Raw genomic sequence first — 21,632 nt, 5'->3', positions numbered from 1 at the left:
GGACACCCAAGTGGTTTTGAGCACTGGTGAAGACTGCACGACACCCACCTCGGGTAAACTGTAAGAATTGGTGGGGAGGGGAGGAGAAGTGAGGGGTTATTTCAGGAAATGTGAAAAGGCTGGCACACATCAGTTTCCCCATCACCGGTCCGCTTACGAGGGGCTGGCCACGATCAGGGATGCAATGTGTGTTTTCTCCCTGCCCCTCTTCTGCAGCAACCGACGTACGTCCAAGCCCTCTTTGACTTTGATCCCCAAGAGGATGGAGAGCTGGGATTCCGTCGGGGAGACTTTATCCACGTCATGGATAACTCAGACCCCAACTGGTGGAAAGGGGCTTGCCACGGGCAGACCGGCATGTTTCCACGCAATTACGTCACCCCCGTGAACCGGAACGTCTAAGAGTCAAGAGATTATTTAAAGAAAGCGAAAAATTTTAAACACGTACAAAAGAATTAAACCCATCAGCTGCCTCTATCAGCAGCCTGTGAGGGAGCTCAGAATACCCAGCTGGGTCACCTGGTGACCCTCTCACTTTGGTTGGAACTCTGGGGGGTGGGAGGGGGAGTTGGATATAACAATGCCAAAACTTACCTATAAATTAAGAAAAGAGTTTTTATTACAAATTTTCACCACTGCTCCTATTCCTCCTCCTTTGTCCTTTTTTTCATCCTGTTTCCTCTTCTGTCCATCAGTGCATGACATTTAATGCCACATATAGTCCTAGCTGATGCCAATAATAAAAGAAAAGAAACCACGTGGGCTGATATTTTCTCTATGCAAAATGTCTGTTTTAGTCGGGACGACAGAAAGAACAGCCGCTTCTGTGTCCTGCGTTTACATGCACACACACAGGAGCGGGCCGGGAGCGGGCGGCCCTTGCCCTTTAGCTTCTGCCGGAGGAGGGAGGGCAAGTGGGAACCTGCCTGCCAGCCCCCAGTCCCCACCAGAATGTTGTGTCAGAGTTGGATGGGCGTGGGGGTGAGTGTGCCCCTCAGGGCTTCCTGCGAGCCAGGCCCCAAACCTGTGTCTCTCTTCCACGTTGGTTTCCCTTTCCGATGGTGTTCCTGAGCATGTTGTTTTTCTTAGTGCCTTCTGCCTTATTTCAAGGGTTGCTTATGAGTGGTGGTTTTTATTTGTTTTGTTTTAAAAATAAGTTAAAGACAGCCAATTTGTTTCCTACTCTGTAAATATTTTTTTCCCTCGGGGGAGGGGAGGACAGGGTAGGGAAGAGGAGACAAGTGAGGTGAGGGTGTGGGCGTCCTGCCTGTGCACAGCCAGAGTCTTTAAGGTTCAACTTTAATATTTATAGCCCCTGGAGGTTAAGGGAGCCAGAGCCCCAGGGCACAGTGGGACTGGGTTACAGCCCTCCCTGCATCTGACTGGAGCTGGCTGAAAGGGGGGCCAGCGTCCTTGACCTTGCGGTCTCAGGTGTTGTCTGTGCCCTCTGTAGCCCCAGACACCCCCAGACACCAGTCTCTGGAGCCAGCAAGTTTCAAATGCAGGAAGGTTTAAATTGTATCAGGTTCTACCGTGTTCCTACACTGGGGTGGGGTGTGCGGGCAGGATGAGCGTTTTCCCTTCATTTTTCTTACTCTGAAATCTAGGGGTATCTGTTCAGGGCTTTCACCTTTTGTGTCCCCTACCTGAGCTGCCCAGGTGAGCTTCAGGCCGCATTCAGGAAGCAGCCGGGTGGTTTTTCATGTCTCCATTCACAGCGGGCTGTGTTCATAGCTGCTCCACCCGACCCCCTGAAAAGGAAGTGTATCTGTGACGCAGTGACTGTTGGAAGGAAGATTGGAACGATAGGAAGGCTGAGTCCATTGCAAAGCTCTTTCTGTCCGTCTCCTGTTGGCTTCTTCTCCCTTGTGGTAACACGCCTGTGATCATCTTCTCCCCACCCTTCCCACAACAAAAACAGGGCCACTGGGAGTTGGTGGTGGCCTTTGGCTTCTGAAGTGGTCGGTCGGCGTCTCCCCTGGACTCTGGTTATGGAGCCGGACTCGGCCTGGAGTGGCCTGAGGCCCAGGAGGCGCTGCCCTCCCAGACACAGCGTCCGCCTCTCATCACCCCTGTCCACTAGCTTCTCCTCTCCTTGTTGATGATATGAGGAATCTCTGGCATTCTGCACCTGGACCATTTGATTGTTTTATTTTGGAATTGGTGTATATCATGAAGCCTTGCAGAACTAAGTTTTGTGTGTATATATTTAAAAGAAAATCAGTGTTTAAATAAAAAGACCTGTGTACTTAATCCTTTAACTCTGCGGGTAGCATTTGGTAGGTAGTGATTAACTGTGAATAATAAACATACAATGAATTCTTCACTCTGTATCTTTTCTTTTTTTCCCCTCGCCTTAAGGTAAAAACCTAAAGATTCTGTCAGGGAATCAGGACACTTGTGTCCTTATTTCCAACTCACCTCACTCCTTGGGGACCATGGGGGTCTCACTGGGCCTCTGGAAGAGTGATGCCCACATCACTGTTGATCAGAATCCCTGCAAGCATGTTCCCAGTGCAGAGTCCCACACGCCAGACCCCACCCTCAGATTGCGTGGAGGGCACCAGCAGCGCCTGGTGTTCCCGACAGAAGCCACAGGCCGCAGTTTGAAAACTGGTGTAGTCTCAGTGCCTCGTAAGGACTAAGCACGGCTGGCTTGGTTCTCGTCCCCTCCTCCCACCTAAATAAATAAAGGACAGAAGGACAGAATAAGCCATGTTGAAGGAGTCTCAGTGTCCCAACTCGTTACAGCAAACTCATTGGCCCAGCAGGCTGCCTCGGGGTGACACTGGGCCTGTCACCACCCATAGAGCTGGCTACAGGAGGTCAAATAAGACTCGTTTAGAGAGAGAACAGGAAAGAAACCAAACCCAAGGAATTTCCACTTACGTTCTTGATCCTGTTCTTACACAGAGCCCCAGCACGCTTCCTCGCTTGTGGCTGCACTGCTTGGATGAGAGAGTCTCCACTTCTCCCCTTCTCTGCAGTGACCGCGAGACAGAGCTTGACCCAGCGCTGCCCTGCTGGAGGCCACTGGGCTCAGGGTCCACCCAGGCTGACCGAGCAGAAGCCAGCAGAAGTTTCCAGAAGGGGCCATTGAAGTGAAAACTTCAGGCAGTGACTGTCAGCCTCCTTGAGGCTTTTTGCCCTGTTTTGACTCATGGCCTCAGAATAGCTTCAGAATTAATGGGAAAATGGCTGCTTTTGCACTACCAGTTTGGTCACAAGTTTCTTGGTGTCTGTGTCCCCCTCCAGCCCTGGGTCTGTCATTTCTGGCGGGGGAAGGCGTCTGGGTGGGAGCGCCTTTGGGGAGACTGCACCGTGGGATGTAGTGGGCCGGCTCGGCTGCCTGTGACGACTGAAAGCTCTGGTGGGTGAGTGGCCTGCGGCCTGCTCCCTGAGCTCCTCCCAGAGCAGCCCTCCGACCTTCTTCACACCTGGCGACCTGGGAGATGGCAACAGAAGCTCGTCTTCAAGGATGATTGTGGAGGGGCGGTGGTGACAGCTCCTCCCCAGCGCTCTGAGTCAGTGCCGTGCTGGAGCTGCTGAGGTGACACATGGAAGGAGAAAGGGGATGGGCACAGTGGTCTGCCTTTCCTCAACACTTGTCCCCTTGACCTGCTTACAGTAGGTGACCTTCAAGTCAGAACGTCTGGCTTTTCCAAAGTGCCTGGATAACTAGGAACGGTGAGCGAGGAATTGTATTTACGCGTGCGGGATGTAACTCCTAAGACACTGGATTTACATGTTATGCAAATTCTCCAGGTTGGATCTGAGAGACATAGAAAAATAGATGTGATCTGTTTTTCACAGGAGAGCAAGGAGAGGTTGTGTACTCACAGAATGTGTGTTCCTTTGGACACTTCTTACCCTGGGGCTCGGGTTATAGGCACCTCCCTCCAACCAAGTCCCGAGGCAGGGGCCAGATGAAGCAGGGCCATGTAGCCACAGAAGGAGCTGGAAGTGGGCAACCCTGGGAGGGTTGGGATTTTTTGTTTTTGTTTTCAAGGATAGCTTTACTGAGATACAATTTACTATCCTAAAGCCACCCATTATTTATTTGGCCACAGCATGCAGCGTGTGGGATCTTAGTTCCCAGACCAGGAATCGAACCTGTGCCCCCTGAGGTGGAAGCTCGGAGTCCTAACCACAGGACCGCCAGGGAAGTCCCACAAGTCACCCACTTAAAGCAGACCATTCAGCGGTGTTTAATATTCACAGGTTATGCGATCAATTTTAGAACTTTTTCATGGAAAAAGTGGAAACCATGTATCCATTATCAGTTACTTGCCATCTTCCTCCAGCCCCTCCCAGCGCTTGGCCGCCACCAGTCTACTTTCTGTCTCTATGGATTTGCCTATCAGAATAGGCAGTCCAGAATAGGCAGTCCAGAACTGTTTGCATAAACGAGATCATAAATACGTGGCCTTTTGTGGCGGCTTCTTTCACTCAGCATCGTGTTTCCAAGGCTCATCCATGGGGTGACACGTACCAGAACGTCATTCCTTCTTACAGCCGAATAGCACTCCCTGGTATGGAGACACCCTGTCTTTTTTATCCGTTCGTACAGTGATGAGCATTGGGGTTGTTTCCACGCTTTGGCTGCCGTAAACGATGCTGCTGCAGACATTCACGTGCAAGGTTTTATGAGACACACCCTGGAGGGTTTGAAGCAGAGGAGCAGACACAGTGCTGTTTGGCTAGAAGAGTGGAGAAAGGGGGCCACGGAAGAGACCCCCTGGTGAGCAGTTGTCCTGCCGAGCCAGGTGGGTGGCAGGGGGAGCGAAGAGAAGCTGGTTGATCTGAGTCATATGTAGGAGGACCGGTTGGCAAGACATGGGGGTCAAGGAAAAGGAGGGGTAGAGATGACCCTCGGATCCTTCTTGAGCAGCAGGGGCCCTGAGGTTGCTGTCGACTGAGACAGGGAGCCCTGGAGGAGGGCGAGCAGGCGTGCAGTGGGGAGGGAGGGTGGACCAGTTGCCTTTGGTGTCTGTGGCAAACGTCTGGAGCAGCAGAACGTGATCACCTGGAGCTCAGGAGACAAGACTGAGCAAGGGATCAGGGTTGTGGGTGTGGAAGTGGTCCTGAAGCCCTCGCCCTGGGTGAGCCCTCACCCGCTCTCCTCAAAAGAGGGAAGAGGGCAGAATTCGGGGCCGGGCCCTGGGGACTGGACGAGGAAGCAGCAAAGGAGACGAGGAAGAGGCCAGAGAGGCAGGGGGCAAACCAGGGCTGCACAGCGCGGGGGCAGCTGGGCATCCAGGAAACGGCCCCTGTGGCCATACTCCCCCAGGCCCCTCGACCTCCACCCTGCTCTTTTCCTGCAGGTCCCGATTGTACCCAGACTGCCTAGCACGCCTTCCCTCTTCTTCTGAGAGACCTTCCTCCGCTGCCAGGTTGTTGAGAGGACAAAGTGCATACTCCTGGCCCGTAGGTATGCTGCAAGGTCAGAGACAGTGAGCTTGGAGTCACGAGACCCAGGGCTTTATTCCAGGCTGTGTGGCCTTGGGCAGGGCCCTTAACCTCTGCTCCCTTCATTCATCTGTTTTCAAACAAGCCCATGTTGGGACTTACCTGGTGGCGCAGTGGTTAAGAATGCTCCCGCCAATGCAGGGGACACGGGTTCGAGCCCTGGTCCGGGAAGATCCCACATGCCGCGGAGCAACTAAGCCCGTGTGCCACAACCACTGAGCCTGCGCTCTAGAGCCCATGAGCCACAACTACGGAGCCTGTGAGCCACAACTACTGAAGCCCGCATGCCTAGAGCCCGTGCTCTGCAACAAGAGAAGCCACCGCAATGAGAAGCCTGCACACCGCAACGAAGAGTAGCCCCCACTCTCCGTAACTAGAGAAAAGCCCGCGTGCAGCAATGAAGATCCAACGCAGCCAAAAATTAATTAATTAATTAAAAAAAAAAAACAAGCCCATGTCACCAGGTTGGCCTGAGGATCCAGCGGGATTGCATCTGTAGATGTCTTACAAACTTTCATGTGACGGGACCGGTACTGATTGTGATTTTGGCGTTCAAGGCCTTTCACAGTCTGAGCCTGGTCCAGTCCTCCAACTCTTTGGCCTCCAACCCTTCTGAGGGTCCCTGGCTTTCACCAGCATCCACCGTTCTCTCTGATCTGAGGCGAATCTGCTCAATTTCCTGACCTGCTCCCCACGAACGCTGGTTCCACCACAGTCTCCAAACTCCGAACACAGGACCACTCCTTGACCCGTCCTGTGAGCCCACCCTCCTGCCTCCATCAAGCCCGATGCCCTGCTTCCATGACCCGCTTGCCGGTGGTGGTCAATCTTATCTGCAGCCGGGAGCAGTGGAGCCACGGTGAGGACTCCAGACTCTGGGGTGGCCTTGGACGGGTCGCTTTGAGAGTTAGTAACCAGGTCAGTAACCTTAAACAAGTTACCTTTCTAAGCCTCCGGTCAAGAAACTGAGGTCAATAAACCATCTGGGGATTGCACAGGATAATGTGGGTTAATCAGTGCTAGCTCCCACACCTGGTAATTTATTCGGAGTCCAGCCTACTCCTGGGCAGCCCTGTGCCCACCCACGACTCTTGTTGAGGGCAAGGGAATTCATCCAATATTTTCATTTTTTTTTAATTTAAATCTTTGATCCGTTTGAAGGCTGTCCTGGTGATCAGTGAGAGCTTGGATCCATCTCTCTTTGTTTCCAGATGGCTGCCCAGTTGCTCAGATAGTATTTCTTAAAAGATCCATTGTCAGGGACTTCCCAGGAGGTCCAACGGTTAAGACTCAGCGCCTCCACTGCAGTGGGCGTGGGTTCTATCCCTGTTCGGGAAATCCCGCATGCCACGCATGTGGTACAGCCAAACAAAAACAAATTATCCATTGTCAGCTCTTAGATCTGAGAGGATGCATTTTGTACACTGAGTTTCAGTATGGTGGGGTCCTATTTCTCCACTTTACGTCCATGGGCCCGTGCTAGGCACGTGGGGGTGGTTCCTGAGACTTCACAGCAGCTTAGGACATCTGATGGGGCTGTACCTCCCCCATCGCTCTCCCTTCTCGACTCGTCCTGGCTCTTCTTGCTTGTTTATGTTTTCAACGTAAACTTTAGAATCAGCTTGTCTAGTTCGAGAAAAAAAAAAATGCCTCTGAGTGTTTTTATTTGGATCATGTTAGATTTATAAACTACCTTCGGAAGAATTGGCATTTTTTAAAATTTATTTATTTATAAATTTCGGTTGCATTGGGTCTTTGTTGCTGCACGCAGGCTTTCTCTAGTTGCAGCGAGCGGGGGCTACTCTTCATTGTGGTGCGCGGGCTTCTCACTGCAGTGGCTTCTCTTGTTGTGGAGCACGGGCTCTAGGCACGCGGCCTTCAGTAGTTGTGGCACGTGGGCTCAGTTGTTGTGGCTCGCAGGCTCTAGAACGCAGGCTCAGTAGTTGTGGACTTTGTGCATGTCGGTGGGAATATAAATTGGTGCAGCTGCTGTGGGAAACAGTACGTAGGTTCCTCAAGAAATTAAAAATAGCCTTCCTGGCAGTGACATTCAGCCGGCCAGTCAGGACGATGGACTTTCCGTCCTAGAACCATGGCCCAGTTTGTCCGTAACCGCGCAGAGAAGGTCCCGGCACTGGTCAATGCTGCTGTGACTTTCTCAAAGCCTTGATTGGCCACATTTTGCCACTATGCCAAGGTTGAGCTGCTTCCTCCAACCTTGTTGGGTTCCCTACAGCTATTCAGAGCTTGAAAAAAATTTGTCAGTAGTGCTCAAACTGGTAGCTTCCAACAGCTCACAGTTAAGGAAGCTCTGCTCAATGGTTTGGTGGCCACTGAGGTGTGTGGTGGTGGTTTTATGTTGGCAAGATCATAGACAAGCGTGGCATCATTGGCTATGATGTTTGAAGACCAATCTTTAACATGTGATTATATCTGTTTTATTATTTGGGTGTTCTTGGACCATGTGTGAGCAGACTGGTATTTGAATAAAATGAGACAGTGTGTCAAAAAAAAACATTAAAAGTAGAACCCTGTGATCCAGCCGTCCCAGTCGGGGTATTTATTCAAAATAACTGAAATCAGAATCTCGGAGAGATATTAACATTCCTATGTTGATTGCAGCACTATTCACAATAGCCAAGATGTACAAACAACCCACATGTCCATCAACAGATGAATGGATAAAGAAGACAGGATACACAAACACACACAAGAAGACTGTTCAGCCTTAAAAAGAAGGAAATTCTGCAACATGCAACAACATGGATTAACACTGAAGACATTATGCTTTAGTGAAATAAGCCAGTTCCGGAAGGATGATTCCACTTATATGAGTTATCTAAAGTAGTCAAATGCATAGAATCGAAGAGTGGAATCGTGGTCACCAGGGGCTGGGGGAGGGGGAAATGAGTTACTGATCAACAGGCAGAAGATTTCAGTTCAGCAAGATGAGTAAGTCCTAAAGGTCTGCTTAGTACATTTTATGTGTATAATGTATACATAAAAACTTCAGAGGGTAGCTCTCATGCTGTGTTCTTTTTAATTTATTTTATTATTTTTTAAATTAATTAATTAGTTAATTTTTGGCTGTGTTGGGTCTTCGTTGCTGCGTGCGGGCTTTCTCTAGTTGCAGGGAGCAGGGGCTACTCTTCATTATGGTGTGTGGGCTTCTCATTGCGGTGGCTTCTCTTGTTGCGGGCGCAGGCTCTAGGCTGGTGGGCTTCAGTAGTTGTGGCACGTGTGCTCAGTAGTTGTGGCTCGCAGGCTCAGTAGTTGTGGCACATGGGCTTAGTTGCTCCGCGGCATGTGGAGGATCTTCCCGGACCAGGGCTCGAACCTGTGTCCCCTGCATTGGCAGGCAGATTCCCAACCACTGTGCCACCAGGGAGGTCCCCTCGTGCTGTGTTCTTACCACAATAAAATTTTAAAAATTAAAAAGATATAAAGAAAGCTCATTGGCTATAATAGCTGGTTCTGGAACCTCATGGAAGAGAGAAAGTGGGAAATACCCATGTGAAGGAAAAAAAATATTCTTTGCAAAGCACCACAAGGATTCTAATGCATGAGGAGCCCTGCTCTGGCCCATCCTCCTCCTTTGATGGGATGGATGGGAGAACGGGTGCCTAGAAGCAGTAATGAGGGTCTTGCCCAAGCCCTTAGAGCCTCACCTATCCTGTGAACAGTCACCCTGTTTTCAGCTCTGGTGAGGGCAGACCAGGAAGGACCAGACCAGGGGTGCCTTCTTGCGCTCCATCTACACCCCTCACCCTAAGACTTAAAAATGAGGAGGAAAATGCATATTTTAAGTTACTAATTGTTTTCCCTCCCAACCCTTGTTTCCTTTCCTGGCCTGATGAGCTGGTCTGAACAGAAGAAAAAGATGGTTGAACATTCCCCCCGCCCTTCCACCTTCTGCTCTTAGACTCCCAAGGGATCTGGAAGCAGTGGGAAACGCTCTGAAGTCTGTCTCAGTCAGCTCAGGCTGCGGTAACAAAACACCACATCTTGGGGAGTCCAAGATCATGGTACCAGTGGATTTGGTTCTTGGTGAAGACTCCCTTCCTGGCTTGAGATGGCTGCCCCCTCCTTGTGTACTCACAAGGGGAGAGAGAAAGTGAGACAGAGACAGAGAGTGCTCTAGTAATAGAGGGGCTAATCCACCATGAGGACCCCACCCTCATGACCTCATCTAAACCTGCTTACCGCCCAAAGGCCCCACCTCCTAATACTCTCACCTTGGGGGTTAGGGCTTCAACATATGAATTTGGGGGGACTCCAACATATGAATTTGGGGGGAGTCCAACATATGAACTTGGTGGGACTCCAACATATGAATTTGGGGGGATGCCAACATATGAATTTGGGGGAACACCAACATTCAGTCCAGGACAAAGTTTGTAGTCCTAGCTCCACACCCTACTAGTTGTGTAACTTGGGGCAAATTACCCAACGCCTCTGAGCTTGTTTCCGTATCCATATGATGTCACACATTGTCTGCCTCCTAGGGTTTTGGGGAGAAATGACTCATCTATAAAATATCAAGCACAATGCGAGAAGTTTGGTTCACGCTCAATACATGTTTCTCTTCATCTGTTCATACGTGGCGGAGAGGCCGTCTGCCATCTTCCTGTCTTCCTCTTTCTTCTTCTATACGAGTGGAATGCACAGTGTTTAGTCTGTACCTTCCTATGCAGAGTAAATACCTTTTGTCTCAGCCACTCAAGCATTTAGGTGTGGCCACGTGACTAAGTTCTGACCAATAGCATTCAAGTAAAAGGCTCTAGTGGCAGTTCAGGCAAACTCCCCAGGACCCCTTTCACCTTCCATTCTTCCCTCATCCTCTGGCTGGATTCCACCTGCTGACTTGGGTCAAACAGTGAGGACCACACCATAGGAGGGTGTCATGGTGAACTGGGAAGAGTCCATGCCCCTGGGAGGTTTGTGGAGGCAGCTGCCAAACCACACCTGGACAGGACTTTGATGAATTTAAGCCACTGGACTTTGATGAATTTAAGGTACATTACTTTGGGGCTCTGTCAGTTTCCCGGAAGCTAAATCTTACCCTGATACCCCGTTGTTCATGCCTGTCTACCAAGTGGCCAGTCCCCACATTTCCTGACATCTCTTTTTCTCCAGAATTCAAGGAACCTCAGAAGCAGGTGTATCCCACCCCAAAGGTGAGCAAAGAAAGGCATCCAAAGAAGATGCCCCCACCATCTTCTCTGTTCAACTCTCCCACATGTTTAATTCTCCTCCACATTTCCCTGTCTATAAATACCTTCAGGGGGTGAAGGCAGACGTGGGAGAGGGAGGTCATTGCACCCTGAGCCGGAGTAGGGTCCTGTTTCTTCCATCTCTGCTCTCCACATCATCTACTGAACATTTTGAACACGAACTTGTGCCAGGTGCTGAAGACAAAGAGATGAATAAGAAAGTTATCAAACACCAATCTCCGCTCAAGACCTGCGAAGGATACTGAGCAATGATCTATCCCAGGACAGGAATGGGGACAAGGTGAGGCAAGAGGGACCACAGACTTGGATGGGTCGGGAAAGGCTTCAGAGAGATGCCGGGGAAAAGAAGGGAAAATTGTATATGCCAAAGCACATGGCATCAAAAAAGCAGAAAATAACAAGTATTGACGAGGACGTAGAGACATTGGAACCCTAATGGCTTGCTGGTGCAAATGTAAAATTGCTGTGGAAACTGGTCTGTTTAGCTCAAAAAGCTAAACATAGAATTACCGTATAACCCAACAATTCCGCTCCTAGTCATGTACCCAAAAGAACTGAAAATAGAGATTCAAGCTGATACTTGTATACTAGCGTTCATTGCAACACTATTCACAGTAGCCAAACGGTGGAAACAACCCAAGTGTCCATCAAGAGATGAATGGATAAACAAAATGTGGTTTATACATGCAAATGAAATATTGTCAGCCATATAAAAGAAGTTCTGATCGATGCTACGATGTGAATGAACCTTGAAAACATTAAGCTGAGTGAAAGAAACTAGACCCAAAAGGATGAATATTGTATGGTTCCACTTATATGAAATATCTAGAATAGGTATATCCATAGCGACAGGAAGTAGATTAGAGGGGCCAGGAGGAGGGGGGAATGGGGAGTTATTCCTCAATGGGTACAGAGTTTCTGTTTTGGAGTGATGGAAAAGTTTTAGAAATAGATAGTGGTGATAGTGGTGATTGGACACCATTGTAAACGGAATTGATGCCACTAAATTGTACACTTAAAATGAATTGGGCGATTGGGATTGACATGTATACACTAATGTGGATAAAATTGATGACTAATAAGAACCTGCTGTAAAAATAAATAAATAAAATAAAATTTAAAAATTAAAAAAAAAAAAAAAGGTTGAATTGGGGACTTCCCTGGCAGTCCAGTAGTTAGGACTCCGCGCTTCCACTGCAGGGGGCACGGGTTTGTTCCCTGGTTGGGGAACTAAGATCCCGCATGTCGCACAACACGGCCAAAAAAAAAAATCGTTGAATTGGCAAATTTTATATTATACACACACACATAGACACACACACGGAGACAGCACAGCACACGGGTTCCTGCAGGTTGAATTCTAGAAGGAGCAAACATGACCACAGGACCAAGGGGCAATGGCATTTTAGGGGAATGGCTGCCACTGAGGCCCCAGGACCTGGGGTGCGGAGTGCAGGAGCACGTGGATTTTCTCTCATTAGGTCAGTGCTGTTCTGGTTTCCATCTTACCACCTTATCTTCTTCCACTCCACGCACTGGGTGACTTGATGCTGCACTCAGAGGATTGGATGAACGGAGCAAGATGTAACACAGCAAAAGACATGGATGTTTCTGAGACATGCTGCGGTATGTTTCAGGAGTTCTTTCCTTATTGTCATTGAATAGTAGTCCATTGTGTAGATAGCCTACATCATATAGTGCTCTGTTGATGAATATCTAAACCATCAATATTTCCAGTTTTGGCTGCAAAGAACATTTGTGTGTGTATGTGTGGTACGCGGGCCTCTCACTGTTGTGGCCTCTCCCCTTGCGGAGCACAGGCTCTGAACGCGCAGGTTCAGCGGCCATGGCTCACGGGCCCAGCCACTCCGCGGCACGTGGGATCTTCCTGGACCGGGGCACGAACCCGCGTCCCCTGCATTGGCAGGCGGACTCTCAACCAGTGCACCACCAGGGAAGCCCTGCAATGAACATTTTTATACAAATTTTTTTGTAAACATGTTTTCATCTCTCTTAAATAAACACCTAGAAGTGAAATTGTTGTGTCATAGGTGTATAGGTGTTTAAGTTAATAAGAAGCTGCCTGGCCTTTTTCCAGGTGTTTGTGCCATTTTACACTTCTACCGGCAATGTCTGAGATTTCCAGTTGCTCCACAGCTCTGCTAAAATTTGGTGTTGTCAGTCTTTTTAATTTTAACCATTCTGGTGGGTGGGTGGTGGTATCTCATCGTGATTTAATTTGCACTTCCTGTGACTAATGATGTCGAATGCTTTTTCAATTGCTTATTGCCCATTTGTATCTTTCTTTGTAAAATGTCTGTTCAAATCTCTTACCTAATTTGTTTACTGGGTTGTTAATCTTTTTTTTATTTTTAAATTAATTTATTTTGTTTATTTTTATTTTTGGCTGTGTTGGGTCTTCGTTGCTGCACGCAGGCTTTCTCTAGTTACAGCGAGCGGGGGCTACTCTTCGTTGCACTTTGCAGGCTTCTCATTGTGGTGGCTTCTCGTTGCGGAGCACGGGCTTTAGGCACGCGGACTTCAGTAGCTGTGGCACGCGGGCTCAGTAGTTGCAGCACACGGGCTTAGTTGCTCCGCGGCATGTGGGATCTTCCCCAACCAGGGCTCGAACCCATGTCCCCTGCGTTGGCAGGAGGATTCTTAACCACTGTGCCACCAGGGAAGCCCCGGGTTGTTCATCTTTTTATTATCAACTTTACATTCAGATTTGAGGTTCCCAGAAGTAGTCACTCCTGAGTCTGGTGGGATGAGAAGTTGTGGAGGAAGAAGACGTGATCTGTGGTTGGCATGGGACCTTCATGTTAGAGCTGCATCCTTATGTGCATTTGGTGGTGAGTGAAGACCGGCTTCGTACAGACACAGCAGGAAATACCTTCTCAAGGAAGCTCAGAAATGCGTGATAGGTGAGGGATTGTGAACCACAAAGGTGGATGATCTGGTCAGAGAGAATCAAATGCTGAAAACCAAGAAGCCGGAAGCCTGGAGAATCCTCCAGCAAACTTGGAGACTTTTCTCTTTGGGCTGACATTGACACTCCCTGTAGCTTCTTGACATTTGGCTCTACTGAGAAGAGCAAAAGAAGAAAATTGAAATGCATAAGAAATCAGCTCTTGAAACTTACTGGACAGTGAATCCTCTTTCTTTTTTTTTTTTTCTCTTGGTTAGTTTACTGGTGTTTGAGTCATTTGCTGAGTGAATCTGAAAGGACAAAAAAAGGAACTGGATCAGAATTGTCTCTATCTTTGGCCCCTGCAGCCTGTCAGAACTTCTTCCAGAATCCATCAACAGTCGTTGGTTTTTCATGATTTTCTCAAACTTGTAGTCCTACAGTTTAAAAAATAAATAAGTAAACAGATAATGAAAACTTACGTCCACACAAAAACCTACACACACATATTTATAGCAGCTTTATTCATAATTGCTAAAATATGGGAGCAACCAAGATGTCCTTCAATAGGTGAACGGATAAAGAAGCTGTGTAATACATCCAGACAGTGGACTACTATTCAGCGCTAAGAGGAAAAGAGCTATCAAGATATGGAAGAGGGCTTCCCTGGTGGCGCAGTTGTTGGGAGTCCGCCTGCCGATGCAGGGGACAAGGGTTCGTGCCCCGGTCTGGGAAGATCCCACATGCCGCAGAGCGGCTGGGCCCGTGAGCCATGGCCGCTGAGCCTGCGCGTCCAGAGCCTGTGCTCTGCAACGGGAGAGGCCACAACAGTGAGAGGCCCGTGATGATCAGCTAAGATGTGTATCCCCAATTCAGTGTCTCCCCAAATGTGGGCCACCAATCAAAATGCTTATTCCCAGGCCATGTACCAGATCTGCTTGATCGGGACAAGTGTAATCTGGAGAGGGTAATCTGCATTTTTAATTAAGCGTCCCAGATGATGCTTATATCAGCTGAAGTTAAGAGCCCTTGAGATGCTTACTAAAAATGCAGATTTTTTTTTAGATCTGTGGAGGTACAGAGGCAGCAAGGCTTGCACACCCTGTTGTCCAACCCCTTAATTTTTGTAGATGGAGAAACTGCAGCCCAGAGAAAAGAATGCCTTGCCGAAGAGCCACGGCAAGTCACCTTCTGGCTCTCAGGCCTCTTTCGGATGGCATGGCCAGCCAGCCACTCAGGCAGTAAGAGATTCTTTCTCCTCTGATGGGAAAGATCATCCGCTTAGACAGCTGATAAATACCAACTCGGTCAAGCCCAAGGAGGTGTTTACTTCCTCCGAGGAGGTGGGGGAAGTCCAAAGGAACTTTTCATAGTCTATTTGGGGTAAATGTTGATGAGGTCACAGAAGGATTCACTTCCCCAAGCTGACGGGAACCATTATTTTCCGGTTTCTCTTTCCACATGATTTGATTTCTTTAGTATATTTAACTTCAAATGAAATGACCAGATTTCCAATATGCAAAAACTAGAACTGGGGTGTAAGCCCAAGAAAACTGGCACCTGCCACTAATCTCACCTCAGCTTGACCACCAATTTGCCATCTGACCTTGGAAGACCTTCAGCGCATCGCCTAGCCCCTTGGGGCCCTGGACCCTGGCTATGAGTCTTTTTAGTTCTGATGGTCTGTGGTTGCCTGTAACCAAAAGTCCTGCTGGCTTATCTGCTGAATGACCATTGGGAAGCCTATTCTAAAATGTGGGCTTGCTGTAGTCCAGGAGAACAAAATAGAACCAAAGATCTCAATAGCCAAAGAGCTCATCTGGAGAGAAGTTAGTGATCACTCCACAAAACTGCTGGAAAATGAAGATATAACACAGAGGCTGGGGTTTCATGAGGAAATAAAGCAAGCTCTAAGCAAGGAGACAGAGGAAGTGAGTGATGACAAAGATGACCCTGAGGACACAGTGGGGAACATTTTCAAGAACAGGAAGTCAGATTTCTGTACCAGGTTCTGCCTACTGTGGGCCACCTTAATATTTTATCCTCATGTGGACAGTGCTGTACACTAATGTTGAGTGGAAAAAAAAGTGAAAATTTTGTGTACCTATGAACAACTGATTTTCAGCAAAGGTGCAAAAGGCAATTCAGTGGGAAAAAAATAGGCTTTTCAACAGAAACAGTGTTGCAGGTGTTGGAACAATTAAATATGCAAATGAAGGAGGAGGAGTTGGGAGGGGAGGAGGTCATTCCGTATCACACACTGTACACCAAAGCTAACCCCAAATGCATCAGAGACCTAGATGTAAAACCTAAAACTATAAAGTTTCTATTGGAGGACTTCCCTGGTGGCGCAGTGGTTAAGAATCCACCTGCCAATGCAGGGCACATGGGTTCTAAGCCCTGATCCAGGAAGATCCCACATGCCGCAGAGCAGCTAAGCCCATGTGCCACAACTGTGGAGCCAGCGAGCCATTTTAATATGAACTACTGAGCCCACGTGCCACAAACTCTGAAGTCTACGCACCTAGAGCCCGTGCTCCACAAAAAGAGAAGCCACTGCAATGAGAAACCCGTGCACCGCAACGAAGAGTAGCCCCCGCTCGCCACAACTAGAGAAAAGCCCACAATGCAGCAGCAAAGACCCAACACAGCCAAAAATAAATACATAAATTTATTTTTTAAATGTTCTAGTGGAAAATATAGAAGAAAAGTTCAAATCCTTTGGATAGGCAAGGAATTCTTAGGTATGATACCAAAAACATCCATAAAGGGGAAAAAGTCAATAAATTGGACTGCATTAAAATTAAGAACTTCTGGGGAATTCTTTCGTGGTCCAGTGGTTAGGACTTGGCACTTTCACTGCCAGGGCCCAGGTTTGATCCCTGGTCGGGGAACTAAGATCCCACAAGCTGCACAGCACAGCCAAAAAAAACCCTTCTGCTCTTCGAAAGACCCCAGATGTAATGATAGGGGACTGATATCCAGAAAATATAAAGAACCCTCAAAACTCAATAATAAGAAACAAAACAATCCAGTTAAAAATGAGCAAGGGACTTCGCTGGTAGTCCAGTGGGTAAGACTCCATGCTCCCAATGCAGGGTGCCTGGGTTCGATCCCTCGTCGGGGAACTAAATCCTGCATGCATGCCACAACTAAGAAGAAGTCCAGTGTCGCAACTGAAAGTCCGCATGCCGCAACTATAGATCCCACATGCCGCCACTAAGACCTGGCACAGCCAAAAAAGTAAATCAATATTAAAACTGGGCAAAATATTTGAACAGATACTTCACTGAGAAGATAAATGGATAGCAAATAAGCACTTGAAAAGACACTCAACGTTAGTCATCAAGGACATGCAAGTTAAAACCATAATGAAATACCACTATGTATTTATTAAAATGGCTAAATTTATTAAAAATTACCTTACCAAGGATGTGGAGGAACTAGAACGGTCACACTGCTGGTGGGGAAGTACAGTAGTACAACCACTTTGGAAAACAGTTTGGCAGTATCTTAAAAAGTTAAATGTACACTGACTATATACACCAGATATTCCACTCCTAGGTCTGTACCCAAGAGAAATTAACACAGATGTCCGTACAAAGACATATATGAATATTTGTAGTGAAACTGCACTCCTTTGGATGGAACTGAAACCCAGTCACACCTCAGATTGGGACTTCAATCCACAATCCCTGACTTAGGAGTGGACTTGAACCCACTGTCTTTTTTTTAATATGAATTTATTTATTTATTTATCTATCTATCTATTTATTTATTTATGGCTGCGTTGGGTCTTCATTGCTGCGTGCAGGCTTTCTCTAGTTGCGGTGAGCGGGGGCTACTCTTCGTTGCGGTGTGCAGTCTTCTCATTTTGGTGGCTTCTCTTGTTGTGGAGTACGGACTCTAGGCACGCGGGCTTCAGTAGTTGCAGCGCGTGGGCTCATCTGCTCCGTGGCATGTGGGATCTTCCCCGACCAGTGCTCGAACCCGTGTGCCCTGCATTGGCAGGCAGATTCTTAACCACTGCACCACCAGGGAAGTCCCAAACCCACTGTCTTTTAATTGAAACTGCACACCTGGTCTCAGGACTTAACTGAAGCTCAGGTTCTTTGGTCTCAGTGCAAAAAGAATGCAGCGAGAGGCGAGAGGTGAAGTGGCAGGCAAGAGTGAGTTTATTAGCATAGGATGCTTGTGAGAGATACAAGCAGGCAGACCAGGGAGCACAGCCCCCAGAACAAACTGGGCTACATTTTTATAATCAAAGAAAAAGTGTGGGGGGGAGAAGACCAACTTCTTCCTCATTCTGGGTACATCATTAGTTCCTCCTTTAACCCTATATGGTCTAACCAGGACTGTCATGGCTCTATTGAAATCATATGTATATTAGCAAAAGGGTGGTAACATATACTAAAATATGGTCATTCATCTCAGGTTTTGGTATCATGTCCTCTTTCACCTAGTTTCTTTCCCCTTTCTCCTCTATTCTTGTCTTGACTATATGCAGAAATGCTACTCTTCAAGGACCGTTAATTCCCTGACTTCATGTAACAAGATGTAGACCCCATATCTATTGTCTTGTGTTTTAACTATCAGGACTTGTGGCTTGAGTGTGCCTGGGGCTTGAATGCACCTGGTCTTCCTTCAAGGTAGAGTAGATTGTTGCTAGGTTGCTGAATTCTTTTCTTGAGTAGTTAGTTATTCGCTTACAACAGTCTCCCAAACTCCCTTAAAATTCCCTTTCTGTCTTTAATCCCCTAGTGGGATTTCTAAAATAAGTATTTATTTATCCTCCTCTATCCCTATCAATAGCAACTTTATTTATAACAGCCCAAAACTGGAAGCAGCCCGAATGTCCCTCAACAGGTGAATAGATTAAAAAATTATTGTATATCTGTACAATAGAATATTACTCAGCAATGAAACGGGATCAATTAATAATACATTCAACGTGGATGAATCTCAAGATAATTATGCTGAGGGAAAGAAGCCAGAGAAAAAGAATGTCATGTTTGATTCCATTCATATAAAATTCTATAAAATGCAAACTAACCCATTATGACAGAAAGCAGATCAGAGACTGCTTGGGGAAGAGGGAGGGAGAAGAGAGGGCAAGAGGGAGGGATAGTAAAGGGGCATGAGGAATCCTTTAAGGTCATGGATGTATATGTTCACTATCTTGTTCACACATAAAATTGTTCACTTTGGAAATATGTAGTCAACTGTATGTCAGTTACACCTCAATAAAGCTGTGTGGAAAGTTGTGATGAGCCTAGAACACTTTGTCATACCAGAAAACAAGGAAACTAGTCATTTTGTTTAAAGGATTCGGGTGCCAACCTGTTGGCCAACGATGGAAAAATATGAGTATCAAATCGGGATAATAATTACAGTGGATTGAAAAAGAACAAATATAATGTTCATAATGATAGATACAAATCCATGTGTTCATAATGATAGATATAAAATATGTGTTCATAATGGTAATAATAAAAAACCTCATTGATCAATATCCTGTGGAAGATACTAGGAAATCAATTAATTATTTTGAAAACTGCTAAAGGTAAAGAATCAGGTATGTAACCTGACTTTTTTGTACTAAGTGTACCTCATGTAATCAATTAGCCAATGAGGCGATATTCCTCTTCATCTGTCTTCCAGCTAATAAATGCCGAAATGATATCACCATTTATAACCCCTAAGCAATGCAATGATCAATGGCTGCAAACATCAAAAAATGAGAGACAAGTAGGAATAATAATTCTCCTCATGGAAATACACAATAATAGACAATCAGTCTTGTAAAAAAAAAAATCAAACCTGATCTGATCAAACCTTTTAGATCTAACTAACCAATATGTAGAGAACACAAGAGGCGGAGGAAGATGTTAAAACACCACGAGGAGGCCACCAGCAAGATCCATCCAGACTGGAGAAAACTCTACAGGACAAACCACCTAGTTTCTAAAAAAACAAATAAAGAGAGAAAGAAAGAAAAAGAAACGAAACCAGGGACTTCCTTGGTGGCACAGTGGTTAAGAATCTGCCTGCCAGTGCAGGGGACACGGGTTCGATCCCTAGTCCGAGAAGATTCCCACATGCCACGGAACAACTACGCCTGTGTGCCACAACTACTGAAGCCCGAGCTCCTAGAGCCCGTGGTCCGCAACAAGAGAAGCCCCCACTTTCTGTAACTAGAGAAAGCCCGCACGCAGCAACAAAGACCAAACGCCAAAGATAAAATAAATAAATTTTAAAAAAATGAAACAAAAAGGAAATGAAAGAAATTGCAAGCAAAAAAGAGAGGAAGAGGGAAACCATAGCTTTTTTTTTTTTTAAAGACTTAAGAGATATATTAACCAGTTGCAATGTATGGTCTGGATCTCAATTCAGACAAACTGTATTTGAAAAATGACATTTATAGGTCAATCAGGTAAATGTAAACACTAATTTGATACTTGATAATATTAGGAAATTATTGTTTTGGAGGTGGGTGATAGTCTGGGGGATATGTTTTAAAAGGGGAATGCTTGTCTTTTAAAAATACACTGTGGGGCTTCCCTGGTGGCGCAGTGTTTGGGAGTCCGCTGCCGATGCAGGGGACACAGGTTCGTGCCCCGGTCCGCGAAGATCCCACATGCCGCGGAGCGGCTGGGCCTGTGAGCCATGGCTGCTGAGCCTGCGTGTCCGGAGCCTGTGCTCTGCAACGGGAGAGGCCACAACAGTGAGAGGCCTGCGTACTGCAAAACAAATAAATAAATAAATAAAAATACACTGTGAAATGCTTACTGGTGAAATCACGTCTGGTATTTATTTCAAAATAATGTTGGGGGGGTGCTGTAATAGGGAAGAACAAATCTGACTCCATATTAGATCTGTTTCTTTCACTTTAACCTTTATATTCTATTGCTTTTGCTACAAGTTAATCACTAAAGAGATGTTGCCTATAAGCTTAAATTGTACATAATGGCCCACCTCTGGGAACCCTGCCTCCCAGGTAATAAGCTTTAAGCTAAAATACCTTTGTTTAGCTCACAGGAAACATCCTGACCAGGCCCACCTGTGAATGACTACAGGAAGGAAGAAATCAACACATCCCCTCTGGAGGCTGACTGGAACCAGGAATGTTTGACTTTACCCCCTCCCCTTTTAGTATAAAAGAAGCCTGAATTCTAACTGAGGCAAGATTGTTCTTTGGGACACGAGTCCACCAACTCCTCAGTCTGCTGGCTTTCCTAATAAAGTTGCTATTCTTTGCCCCAACAACTGTTCTCTCAATTTATTGGCCTGTCCTGTGGCAAGCAGGACCAGGATGAGCTTGGACTCAGTAACAGTGCCACTTAGGTGCGGGTATGGAGAAAAACAAGACTGACCAGGAGTTGGTTAATTGTTGAAGTTGAGTAATGACTATACGGTGGTTCATCAGGCTATTCTCTCTACTTTTGTATAGTATGAAACGTTTTATTTATTTATTTACTTCTTTACTTATTTATGTGCCGCATCACATGGATCTTAGTTCCCCAACCAGGGACCAAACCCACGTCCCTTGAAGTAGACGTACGGAGTCTTAACCACTGGACTGCCAGAGAAGTCCCTGAAACGTTTTTAAAATGTTCAATAAAAATGTTTTTTTTTTGCGGTACGCGGGCCTCTCACTGTTGTGGCCTCTCCCGCTGCGGAGCACAGGCTCCGGACGCACAGGCTCAGTGGCCATGGCTCACGGGTCCCGCCGCTCCGCGGCATGTGGGATCTTCGCGGACCGGGGCACGAATCCGTGTCCCCTGCATCGGCAGGCAGACTCTCAACCACTGCGCCACCAGGGAAGCCTAATAAAATGTTTTTAAATTGTGCGTCAAAATGATTGCAGTAATATGAAAAATGCAGTTTAAAAATCGGGAAGACTGTCCTGCAAAACGCTGATTACTACTTGCGTGAGAGCGGTAGGATGAGTCATTTCCCCCTTCATTTCTACATTTTCTGTAAAGTGTCTATATATTTTTAATTTATCTTATAATGAGAGT

The 21,632-nt window shown here is 46.9% G+C and overlaps 1 protein-coding gene and 1 pseudogene across 2 annotated transcripts in view; both read left to right on the top strand.

Moving 5' to 3' along the window:
• GRB2 (growth factor receptor bound protein 2) overlaps positions 1 to 2,326 on the top strand; it is a 70,717-nt gene extending 68,391 nt beyond the window's left edge. For both annotated transcript variants that reach the window (XM_004275473.4, XM_012535151.3), the window contains exon 6: positions 217 to 2,326. In XM_004275473.4, the coding sequence (XP_004275521.1) occupies positions 217 to 402 (186 nt within the window). In that variant the 3' untranslated portion in view covers positions 403 to 2,326. The remainder of the gene's footprint in view (positions 1 to 216) is intronic.
• Positions 2,327 to 2,430: 104 nt separating this feature from the next.
• Positions 2,431 to 21,632, top strand: part of LOC125962115 (ATP synthase subunit g, mitochondrial-like) — a 35,044-nt pseudogene continuing 15,842 nt past the window's right edge.

This window comes from Orcinus orca, chromosome 19, assembly GCF_937001465.1.
Source record: "Orcinus orca chromosome 19, mOrcOrc1.1, whole genome shotgun sequence".
NCBI classification, from domain to species: domain Eukaryota; kingdom Metazoa; phylum Chordata; class Mammalia; order Artiodactyla; family Delphinidae; genus Orcinus; species Orcinus orca.
Note: the sequence above shows the minus strand (reverse complement) of the source record. Positions and strands in the feature narration are given on the sequence as shown.